General features: G+C 56.4%; 1 protein-coding gene across 1 annotated transcript; it reads left to right on the forward strand.

The window, feature by feature from the left end:
* The first annotated feature begins 26 nt into the window (after positions 1-26).
* ALOX12B (arachidonate 12-lipoxygenase, 12R type) lies at positions 27-11,376 on the forward strand. Its single transcript, XM_060082789.1, is given in 16 exon segments — positions 27-66; positions 5,013-5,094; positions 5,210-5,296; positions 5,410-5,532; positions 5,824-5,927; positions 6,300-6,420; positions 6,422-6,470; positions 6,695-6,838; positions 7,963-8,175; positions 8,177-8,415; positions 8,821-8,906; positions 8,909-8,941; positions 10,536-10,636; positions 10,830-10,892; positions 10,894-11,001; positions 11,197-11,376. Coding segments are annotated over 16 exon segments (1,773 nt in total).
* The last annotated feature ends 35 nt before the right edge of the window (positions 11,377-11,411 follow it).

The raw sequence follows: 11,411 nt of genomic DNA on the forward strand, positions 1-11,411 counted from the left end.
CCCACCCACGGTGGCTCTAGCATCACATGAACTGGGCCCTGAGCTGCCAGTACAACGGTGTCCAGGGTGAGAAAGCGCTGGCTAAAGTCAAACGCACAACAGGCCCTTCAAAAGGAAGGAACCCCAACACCCCTTGCCCTACTTTGGGCAGGCTCCTGTGAAAGCCTAGCCTACTCCCGCCTTCTGTGAAGACTCTTCCTCCTCCCATTGGGCCCAGGTTGGGACTCTGAGGGCACCTTCCCAGTCCTCCCCATTCCAAAACTCCTTCTCCTACTTTGCCTCTTTGTTTCCACTTTCCTCCCATCCTAGGACCAACCCAATCCAACTTCCTTCTTTGGAAGAGCCTGGAAACTGGACAAGGAAAGATGTATGCCCTGGATCTGTCATGTGGTCCACTTTGACTCCAGCATCTTTAGGGAGAGGGTTAGAATTAGAGCCCAGCTTACCTGTACCTCTAGCTGTAGTTCTCAGGGCCAGGCTCCCTGGCTTGTGTGTGTGCGCGTGCGTCGTGCATGTGTGTGTGTGTGTGTGTAGTCTCTCCCCAGCTCTTTCGTATCCCCACTATCATCCCCCACCTTTTTTGTCCTTGAGCCCAGTAAGTTCAATAAAAATCAGTATACTTGGCTCCCATTTCATTTTTGTTTTTGTTCCTGTGTGCATGTAGGTGGGTGGGGAACCAGGGGATTAGAGAAAGAAGGAGCAGCAATGAGTCCCTGGATCACCTGTTCTGGAGACAGGAAGCCTCCCAGCTCAACCCACCACCTAGCCAGATCTTACATTCCTTCACCTCCCAGAGTGTGTTATCCATCAGGAGGTGAAGGAACATCCAGACTCAAGGGGCCGATACAAAAAAGTGGGTATTTTGCAAAGCCTGAGAATCCAGCTTCTGGGTGTGGGAGTTGTTAGCATTGCCACTGAGATCTGGTTCCTCTTCTGGACACATGGAGGATTCAACCTCTGGCTATCTTGTGCATGGATGAGTTTTGGCCAACAAGCTATGAGCAGAAGTGATGTGGTCATCTCCAGGCTGGAGCATTTAATTGCTGGCATGAGCCCACCAGAGTTCTCTGCTCTCTGCCTCTCTGTTCTAGAAGCATGTGATGAGATGTTGCTTCCATCAGCTTCTGTCTCTGAGAGCCCCCTGATGACCTGAGCTGGGCATGGAGCTGAGTGAGAAATAAACTTTTGCTTGGTTAAGCCATTGAGATTTTGAGATTATTTGTTGTTGTAGCATAATCTAACCCACTCTGACTGAAACAGATGGTAATCTGGGGGGTCTAATGTTCTCCCTTCCAGCCCTGTAGCCCTTAAAAATTGAGATTTGTGCAGCCCTCAAGTCAGTCATCCACATCTTTCTCCACAGCCACCCAACCTTCCCATTTTCCTGCTTCCCTAGACTTCAGATCTAGCCCCCCTTACCTCTTCTGCCTCCTGAGTCAAATTTTGTACCGGACCAACCTGGTCACAGTGTCTTTGGGGAGTGGACGTGGGGCAGACTTTGGCTCTGCCGAAGATCGGATTTTCACTTCTTGAACATGTGATACTGGGAGAATAGGATCCCCATGGCATTGTGCATGAAGAGGCATGTTTGGGGATGTCTCACCTGCAGATTCCAACCAAAGAATTTAGCCAAAATCACCAGTTTCTGCTCGCCTCTGAACATAATCAAGAAATTAGACATACCCAACGGCGCCCCCTTGTGGCTATAAGAACTATAGCAGAGGCTGGATGTGCCATCCCCTTAAACCCGGGCTTTGACTTAGAACAGCAGGACCAGAATACGCTGGAAGGATGTCAGGGCACAGTCAGCCAGCTTGTCTTTCCAAGAGGACGGACACTCCTTGGCCTGCACCAAAGTCAGCATTAGAAGACATGCCTCGTCTACAAATGTCCCAGAGCCAGAGAGGGTGGAACCAGGGGGGATCACTGGAATCTGTTTCCCCAGAAAGCCAGCTTGGAGGGAGATTTACTGGGGAGACACACCTGGCCACACGTAGGACTCTATGTGGGCTCTGGACATCTCTGGGTACAGGATGTGGGGAGGGGGCCCATGTAAAGCTCCAGCCTTGTCAGACAGGTGGCATCCCTCAGCTTGCACTCTGGACCCCTCTGTGCTTTTCCGTCAGTCTGGAGGGCAGCTGGTATGGTGTAAAGAGAAGATACCAGCCCTCTTTCCGAGTCCCTCAGCCTCAGTGGCCCAGATTTGTCAGATGAATGGGAGGAACGTGAAGACCGGGAAAGTCATGTCCAGCACTGACGTTCTGGGATCTGCTTGCCTCATGGCTCCTGTCTCCCTAGACAGTATGTGGAAGACACGGCTGTGAATTCCCCTGGCATGATCCCTACTTCAACTGGCTTATGGGGGCAGACAAAAAGCACATAAACAAATACATAAACAGATAAATCCTTTCAGATGGTTGCAAGTGCAGTCAGGAGATGAAACCAGGTGGTGTGTTAGCATGACCTGGGAGGGGGAGCATTAGGTGTGGTGATCAGGGAAGGTCACTCTGAGGAGGTGACAGTTGAGTTGAGACTTGGGGGAAATGTGTTACAAACAAGGACAGGGCAAGTGCAAGGGCCCTGAAGGGTGTGCGTTCGAGGACCGAGTGGCTGCAATAGGTGACCCAGGGGTGGACGGAAGCTGGGTCATGCACGATCCTATAGTCCACAGTTGAGTCCTTGGATTTGATTCTAAGGGAAACACCGTTTTAAGCTCTGGCTTACAGTAGGGAAGTGACCCAATCTGATTGTTTTCCCTCTGTCTTGGGGGACGGGGGGGGGTCCAGGGGTTGCTCCCCTGCCTTGCAGAGCTCAGGGTGGGGCAAGGTGGGGGTGGGGTGGGTGCCCCAGCAGTGAGGGCTCGGCCCAGTGAGCTCACATCCTTCCCTGGGGGCTCTCCTGCTCTCTGGGTCCACCCCTGGTCAAGGAGAACCAGTTCTTCAGCCCAGTGAGCACCTACCCAGAGTCACGCATCCACATTTTGGTTGTAACTGGGGAGTGCTCCATCTACATCCTCATGCCTAATCCCATCCATGTCCCCGGCCACGTCCACATCCCCATCTCCATCTGTTTCCCTTGGGAACCTAATTTCCACTCCAGACTTGAGCCCTGATCAAACCCAGAGCCACCACTCCTACTTTTTTGGGGACAGAGGGGTTGGCTGGGGGACACCTATTGAGAGTGGATTGTGATTTGGAAAATGGCGCCCAAACTCTTCTACACCATCAGCTCCCTCCCCTGTTTCTCCCAAATCCCCTCCCACAATCCCCTCCAGGCTTCCTGTGTGCCCCTGCCTCCTTCCCACCCCCACAGAGTGATGTTACTGCTGGATTAGAAGGTTAAGGCTGGGCCTCTCACCCCTGCTCCTCCAGGACCCAGCATCCCAGAGGGGCCTGGAGGTGCAGTTTCCCAAACCTCTGAGCCTCAATTCCCCCCTCCACTGGCCCTGCTCCTTACAGAGCCTTAGCAGCCCCCTGGGGGCACAGTCTCAAGAGAAGGGGAGTGGCTAGAAGGCAGGAGGCTGGGTACATTTTCATCTTAAGATGCAAATTTGAATCATCAAGTTCCTAGCATCACCCAAGGGTCATCAGGGTGGCTGAGCAGAGCCCAGGAGGGCAGGCCTGACCGGCCTGTGTACTGTGACCAGGCAAATGAGACAGCTCTGCCGGTCACAGAGCATGTGCATGACCTTCATCCCCAGCCTCTTCTCTGTCCTGCCTCCATCCCCTTAAGGCATTCCCCGCCCTCACGTCACTTCCTACCCCTCACCTCATCCTTACCGAATATTCATCCTAATTCCAATCCCATCATTGATTCAGTTCCCAACCCTGATCTTGTCCTCATCACTAACCCATGTTTCGAGAATCTCCCAGTTACCAGGTACTGTGCCTGGAGGTGGGGAGAAAACCAAACCAAATTACAGACAGTCTAATCTAGTGGGAAAGAAAGATATCCATCAAAGATGTTAACTACAGTGCTCTGGGAGCCATTAAGAGTTAAACTTGGTCTTTCTTGATGAAGCAATTATCAAGCTAAGATCTGAAGGGAGAGGAAACATTAACCAGGTCTAAGAGGTGGAGAGGGAACAGTATGTGCAAAGGCCCTGTGGTTGGAAGGAGTCGACCACACTTTATACCTTTACTCAAAAGTCCCCTTCTAAAGAGCTCTTGCCTGGCTACTCTATATCTAAATTTGCTCCCCTGTACTTTATACAGTAAGTCCCCTACATACTAATGAGTTGTGTTCCGAGAGCACGTCCATAAGTCCAATTTGTTCCTAATTCCAGTAAATTTACTCTAGGTACCCAACTAACACAATTGGCTGTACAGTACTGTACATATATGTATCTTCATACACGTATATATATTCTATATACACTCACGCACACCGTATATTACATGATACATCCACCAGGGCACTCCCTGATCAAATATACTAATATTTTTGCAGCAAAAACTCTGAGTAGTTTTACTGAGTGAGTTAAATAAAGACTGCCCATAGCCTCAGGTAAATTTAGAGGTTTCGTCAGCTAAGGAATTTGTGCCTACCTTGTGAAAAAAAAACCCCAAAACAATTTCTAGACCTTTCGGATTTTAGAATTGTGGAGATTGGATTGTGGGCCTATAATACTAGTCCCCTGCCTTATAATGTTGTTCTTGTGAAGGTTAAATTATTGATATAAGTGTTTAGAAAGTGCCTGGTACCTAGTAAGTCCTAAATAACTGTTGGGTATTAATGTTTCGGTGGGTCTAGAAGAGGGACTTCCCTGCAGCAGAGCCCAGGGGTAGAGCGGAGCAGGGGGAGGGTGGTCCATGATCCTTTTGTCTGAGTTTTTAGGAGGAGATACACTCTCTCTCTCCCAGGGTAAGCCTCCCCAGTCCTTGGCCATGCCCCCCCCCACCGCCCCCCCGGAGCTGACCCTGGGGACAGAAGCTGAATTCTGATCCCTGAAGCGGGCAGGGGCAGGTGGGGGCGGGGTCAGACCTTGATCCTCCTCCTTGGTCTCCCTACAGGAAAGACAACAGCGGACGACACAATCCTGATCCTTCTGGAGCACCGAAAGGAGGAGACCAGAGCCAAGCAGGACTTCTACCAGTGAGGGGAGGGCGGCAGGGACTGTGGGAGGTCAGGGGGCCAGTGATGGCTTTGCCTCCTGTGCCGTGGGATGGTGTGTGGCCATCAAGGCCCACCGTCTCCGCTTCTTTTGCAGCTGGAGGGTCTTTGTTCCAGGCCCGCCCAACTACGTGCACATCCCCAGCTACCGCCCTCCTGTCCCGTGAAACCCTAACCTCCCTGAGTAAGGACCTGAGGCTGCACTGGCGTCCCTCCCGGGCTGACACCTGCGCTCTGCCCCCTCCCCCCGACCCGGACCTCAGATGCCCAGCCCCAGCCCTGCACTCCTCCCCACAGGTGGAATGGCTACATCCCGGGATTCCCGATTCTCATCAACATTAAGGCCACCATGTTCCTGAACTCAAATCTCCGCTACTCCTTCATCAAGACGGCCTCCTTCTTTATCCGCTTGAGCCCCATGTAAGTGTGTGTGAGGGCCGGGGGGGGGGGGGGGGGGAGGGCTGTCCCTCTCCCCCTGCTCCATGCCCGCCTCCACCACAGCCCCAGAGGTTACAACGGCCAGGAGGGCAGAGGGAGCTGAAAAGACGGGCCTAAGGAACCTGAGGGGTGACACTCAGATCTAGACATAGAAAGGCCTTGAGCTTTGCCACTGGGAGACCCTTAGACCCCCCCCGCCGCAAGAGACCCTGGGGGGTGGGGCAGCAGTCGACAGCCTCTCTGACGGCCTCCCCCTCGAATCCCCTGTCCTAGGGCACTGGGGTTCAAACTCCGCGGCCTAGTGGACTGCAAACGGTCGTGGAAGAGACTGAAGCATATCAAGAAAATTTTCCCTGCCAACAAGCCTGTCGTCTTCGGTATGGGGTGCGGCATCCAGAATCGAGCACGGGGGAGCGGGTTGATCTCGGGCGGGAGGTACTCGAGCCGCGTGCAGGAGGCAGGACCCCCGCGCGGGGCAGTGGGATGGGAGCCGTGCATTGAACCTGACGCAGGAATTCGCACAGGCGAGCGCGCCCTCTGGCGGCTCCTCGGAAAACGTCGCCCTGGGCGCCTCCGGCTGCTCAACCCGAGTCTGGGGGCTTGGTTTTCCTTCCCGAGTCTACTCGGATGTCCATTGTCTTCCTCCTTCCCGGGCCTCTGCCTTCCTGGCCATTCTAACCTCTGGGGCCTCTCTGTCCCTGAGGGGGGGGAGCGTGTCGCGTGGTGACGCCCCCGCACTGTCCCCCCAGAGTACGTGGCGGAGCACTGGGCAGAGGGCAGCTTCTTTGGGTACCAGTACCTCAATGGCATCAACCCAGGCTTGCTCCGCCGCTGCACGCGGATCCCAGACAAGTTCCCCGTCACAGACGACAGTGGCCCCGTTCCTGGGCGAGGGAACGGGCCTGCAAGCGGAGCTGGAGGTGAGGCCTGCTCCCTAGTTGACCCCCACGGCCTCGCTGCCTCCCTCCCCTCCTGGCATCCGTGTCTCTCCGCAGTTAGGCCTCTGTAGAGCCCCACCCTCGCCCGCATCCCCCACTCGGGTCCTGGCCAACCCCAGCACCTGGGAGCCAGGGCACCCTGCACCCAAGGCATGGGTGCTGTGTGTTGGGTGCCTACCTGCCCACCCATCGGGGCTCCTCTCCAGAAGGGGAACATTTACCTGGCAGACTACCGCATCATGGAGGGCATTCCCAGCATTGAACTCAACGGCCAGAAGCAGTACCACTGCGCCCCGCTCTGCCTGCTGCACTTTGGCCCGGAAGGGAACCTGATGCCCATCCCCATCCAGGTGCCTGGAGTGCAGGCCTGGGGTGGCTGTGTGACTGTTGCCAGTGGGTGAGCCTCTGTGTGGGCATGACTATGTGTGTGTACTTATGTGACTGTGGCCTGTGCGTGTACTTGTATACTCCTGTGTGAGTGTATGGTCAGTGGGTCAGCCCGTGTGTGTGTGTGCACCTATTTGTGAAGGCTTGTGGCTGTGTGCACATCTGTGTGTAAGCATGTGCGCCCATGTGAGTGTGTCCCTGCGTGCACATCTGAGAGTATGTTCATGTGCGTCTGTATCTGTGTGTGTGGGTAGTGGGGAGCCTGGTGTATGGCTGTGGCTGTACTCATTGGGCTGAGCCCCTCAGGGTCCACCATGTGTAAATCTGTGTGTTGCCACTTGTATGCCCATGCTGCATGAAGCCGGGTCCGTGTGGGTGTACTCATGTGTAAGCCCCAGGGTGTAGAGTGTGCATGCTGTGTCTACATGCACAGAGGTGACCAGATGGGAATGCGCTTGGTGGCTCAAGCTTGTCTCTTTGACTCCATTTATCCATCCACTTGAAAAACCAATGCCTGCTGTGGACCAGACCTCTGCTAGAAAAACTGTGCTAATCAAACTTAGCTGCTGCCTTGAGAGTCTGGTCTGGCAGGAAGGGAAACTGGGGTGCTTCCTTCCCAGAGGTCTCCAGTGGGATCACGTCTAAATTAGAAAAAGGTACCCCTCGGGTGGGAGTGGGGATCAGCCAAGCCCTGATGCTCCTGGCTCATTAGTCGAACAGTGTCGACTAGATTTCAACGACCCCGTAACCCCTTGTGCAGTGCACAACCTGCACAGCTGAATGTGGTGGCCATGGGGTTGAGATAAGGAAGGCTTCTTCGAGGAGGCAGCTTTTGGGCTGGCTCCTGTAGAATGAGTGGGAGCTGTCAGATAGAGAAAGGGATGGCAGAAGGTACTACAGGCAGAGGGAACAGCAGCAGATGTAAGGAGGGAGAAAGGCCCTGGTGTGCTCAGGGGACCAGAGGGACTGGAGTATAGGGGGTGGAGTTTTTACTCCCTGGACTCCCCCTGCCTCCCTCCTGTAGTGGGGGCCCTCATGTATGTGAGTCTCTGCTCTCACCTAACCCTTCCTCCTTCCCCACCCCCAGCTCAGCCAGACCCCAGGGCCTGACTGCCCTATCTTCCTGCCCAGTGACTCCGAGTGGGACTGGCTGACGGCCAAGACGTGGGTGCACTATGCCAAGTTCCACTGTCACGAGGCCATCACCCACCTGCTGGAGACCCACCGCATCGCTGAGGCCTTCTGCCTGGCCATGCTGAGGCAGCTTCCCATGTGCCACCCCCTCTACAAGGTATGGGTTTGGGCCAAGGGACCTCTATGAAGGACTTGCAGGGACCCTGTGGCTCCAGGGTCTGCCTTGTCCCTAACAGAGCACGTCCCTGGCCCTGGCGGGTTCTGCCGAGGTGATGGTGTGGGCTCTGGCCGAGATCACCTATGATGACCTCTATCTCCCCAATGACTTCGTGAAACATGGGGTTCAGGACCTGCCGGGATATTATTACCGTGAGGACAGCTTGGCAGTGTGGGATGCACTGGAGGGGTGAGGTCAGGGCAGCAGTGGGTGGCACTCAAGGTGGACACCCTGTATGTTGGAGGGGGACTGGGGAGCTTCTAAGGACCTGGGGTGCCATCCAGGGGCTTGGGGATAAGGTCTGGAGCCTGTGTGTGTGTCGGTCACGCTCTGGGTAGGGCCTCGGGAGCCCTCATGGGCACCTTCGTTGCTTCGGCCCCAGCCTGCTCTGCCGGCCAGACCCTGTCTGGGCTCTAAGCTGCCCGTGGGCCTCACCTGACCCTTATTAGCAGTGTTCTGAGTGTTTTGTGACCTTGCTAAGCTACCCTCGCCACCTCTGCCCACCCACAGGCCTGGGGCATCCTGAGGGAGGTGGGAGGAGCACGAGGGGGGAGGGCAGGGAGGGTTCAAACTGAGGCCCTGTCCCCTGGTCAGGTATGTGACAGAGATCATCACCTACTATTACCCGTGCGATGCAGCTGTAGAGGGTGACTCGGAATTGCAGTCCTGGGGGCAGGGGATATCAAGGAGTGCCTACTAGGGCGTGCGAGCTCAGGTATGGGCCTGGGCACCCGGGCACCCAGCAAGGACCCAGGGCTGCGGGCTGGGCCTCCCAGGCTGGGCTGGAGCAAGTCTCGTGGTGGGCTGAAGAAGGCCAAATCATAGCCCTAAGATTTCGACAGGGCTCTTCCCCGGCCCCTGGAGCAGTGGCATCTCAGAGAGGTTGGGGAAGAAAGCATGGCTGCCGTGGGTCCCTGTCTGAGCTCAGGGGCCATGGGTCATCTCTGTAGAGACCTGGAGGGGTGCCAGTCTCCCACCTCAGAAACAAACCTTTGTGGGCTGAGAAATGGGGCATGAGCTCCAACAGGTCAGGGCAGCGTGTACCGGAGGTGGGGGAGCTGGCGGGGAGCTGGCAGGAGAGGGCGTGGGGAGAGCATCCTGAAGACATGCCACTTGGGCACCGACTCAGCAAATATTTACTGAGCATCTACGATGTGACAGACACTGTACTGGTTACTGGGGAGGCAAAAGGGAATGAGACGTTGAAGGTGCTGCCCTCGAGTTGATCACAGTCTCTGGGGGTGGTCCGCGCACTATAAACGGGCAGTCACACTATAGCAGGATTGGTGCAGTTTGTGGGGAAGCCGGGGAGAGGCCGTAGGAGCCCAGGGGAGGCACCTACCCCAACTTGGGGAGGGCTGGTGGGTAGAGAGTGGGGGAGGGTAGCAGCAAGCTAAGACCTAGCTAAGATCTGCGGGGTGGGAGGTCAGCCGGGTGATGACAGAGGTGGTGTCGGAGAGCTCTGGCTGGGAGCAGCATGTGGAAAGGCCCGAAAGCCAGAGTGAGCACAGTGGGTTCTGGGACTGCTTACAGGTCCCTGCAGCTGGGGTTTAGGGTGGGAGCTGGGCAGCCTCTGGGGGGATAAGGCTGAAGCCAGGAGCAGGGGCTGGGGGTGTGCAGCCTGGTGAAGGAGTTTAGAATTACTCTGAATCCAGAGGGTGTCTGAGGAGATCAGATGGGCACGGTGGGATGTCAGACTGCACTGGCAAGTCAGGCGACAGTTTGGGAAGCTGCTGTGGTGTCCAGGAGGGAGATGACAGGGACCTGACCTGGGTGGGGACTGGGTGGGGGATGAAGAGAATTCCAGAGCTAGCTGGGAGACAGAAATGACAGAACTTGGTGACTGGTTTGGGTTTGGCGGTGGGGGTGGAGTGGGGGGAGGGAGGGTCCAAGGGTGACTCCTAGGTTTCGGGCTTCCACAGCTAGGTGGATGGTGTGTGTCATTCCTGAGCTGGGGGTCTGGAAGGAGGAGCAGTTTGGGGAGGAAGATGATGGGTCTGGTTTGAACGTGTTGGGCTTTTGGAACCTGGGGTCACCATGGCAACCAGGGCTAGGTGCTCAGGTGGAGCTCAGGGAAGAGAAGCAAGCTTGGAGCAGCCCCCAAGGACATCTGGCCAAGGCCAGCTGAGGCCCCCTCGGTGGTGGTGGTGGTGGGGTTGTGGCCAAAGGAGGGCCAAACAGACAGGATGAGGGCAGCTTGGAGTGTTGGAAGGACAGGGTGAGCTGGGCTTGGCCATGCCCTCTGCAGGCCCGGGCCGGACTGATGTTGCCTGGGCCTTACCCCTCCCCCGACCTTACCCCTGCCCCAGGCTTCCCCACGTGCTTGCGAACCGTGCCTGAGCTAATCCGATGTGTCACCATCGTCATCTACACCTGCTCTGCCAAACACGCAGCTGTCAACACAGGGCAGGTACCTGTGCTCACCAGCCCCCCGCCCCAGGCCCAGACCTAACCTTAGTCCCAGCCCCAACCTCAAACTCAACCTCAGCCGTAATCCCCAGTCCAGCTCTGACCTGTCTCAACCAGAGTCCCAGCTTGAATCCCAGCCTCAATTGAAACCCGAGAGTCTCGGGGTGCTCCCTGACCTGGAACCCCTCCTCCAGCTGGAGTTCACCGCCTGGATGCCCAACTTCCCGTCATCCATGCAGAACCCACCACTACAGGCCAAAGGGGCTGACCACGCTGGAGACCTTCCTGGACACGTTGCCGGATGTGAAGACCACATGCATCATCCTATTGGTGCTTTGGATACTCAGCTGGGAGCCCGACGACAAGGTGCCCTGGGGCCTTGGGGTGCAGGTGGGGCTGGGGAACCTCTGAGCATAGGCAGGAGGCTGGGATCTGGGGGGCCGACAGTGGGAGAGGGAGTGTCAAGGGCAGGAGGCAGGGAGAGAGGCTGCTGAAGGGGAAGGATGGGGGAGGGGGCGGGAGGGGGCGCTCCGTCCCAGCTGCCTGGTTCTGCGCCTGCAGCGGCCCCTGGGCCACTTCCCCGACATCCACTTCGTGGAGGAGACCCCGCGGAGGAGCACGGAGACCTTCCGCCAGCGCCTGGCCCAGATCTCACACAACATCCACCCGCGCAACAAGTGCCTCCCCATCCCCTACTACTACCTGGACCCCGTGCTGATTGAGAGCAGCATTTCTATCTAGGACGGCCCTTCTCGACTCAGCTTTCCGCCCTGCAC

The sequence above is a fragment of the Mesoplodon densirostris genome, chromosome 18, assembly GCF_025265405.1.
Source record: "Mesoplodon densirostris isolate mMesDen1 chromosome 18, mMesDen1 primary haplotype, whole genome shotgun sequence".
Taxonomy (NCBI): Eukaryota; Metazoa; Chordata; class Mammalia; order Artiodactyla; family Ziphiidae; genus Mesoplodon; species Mesoplodon densirostris.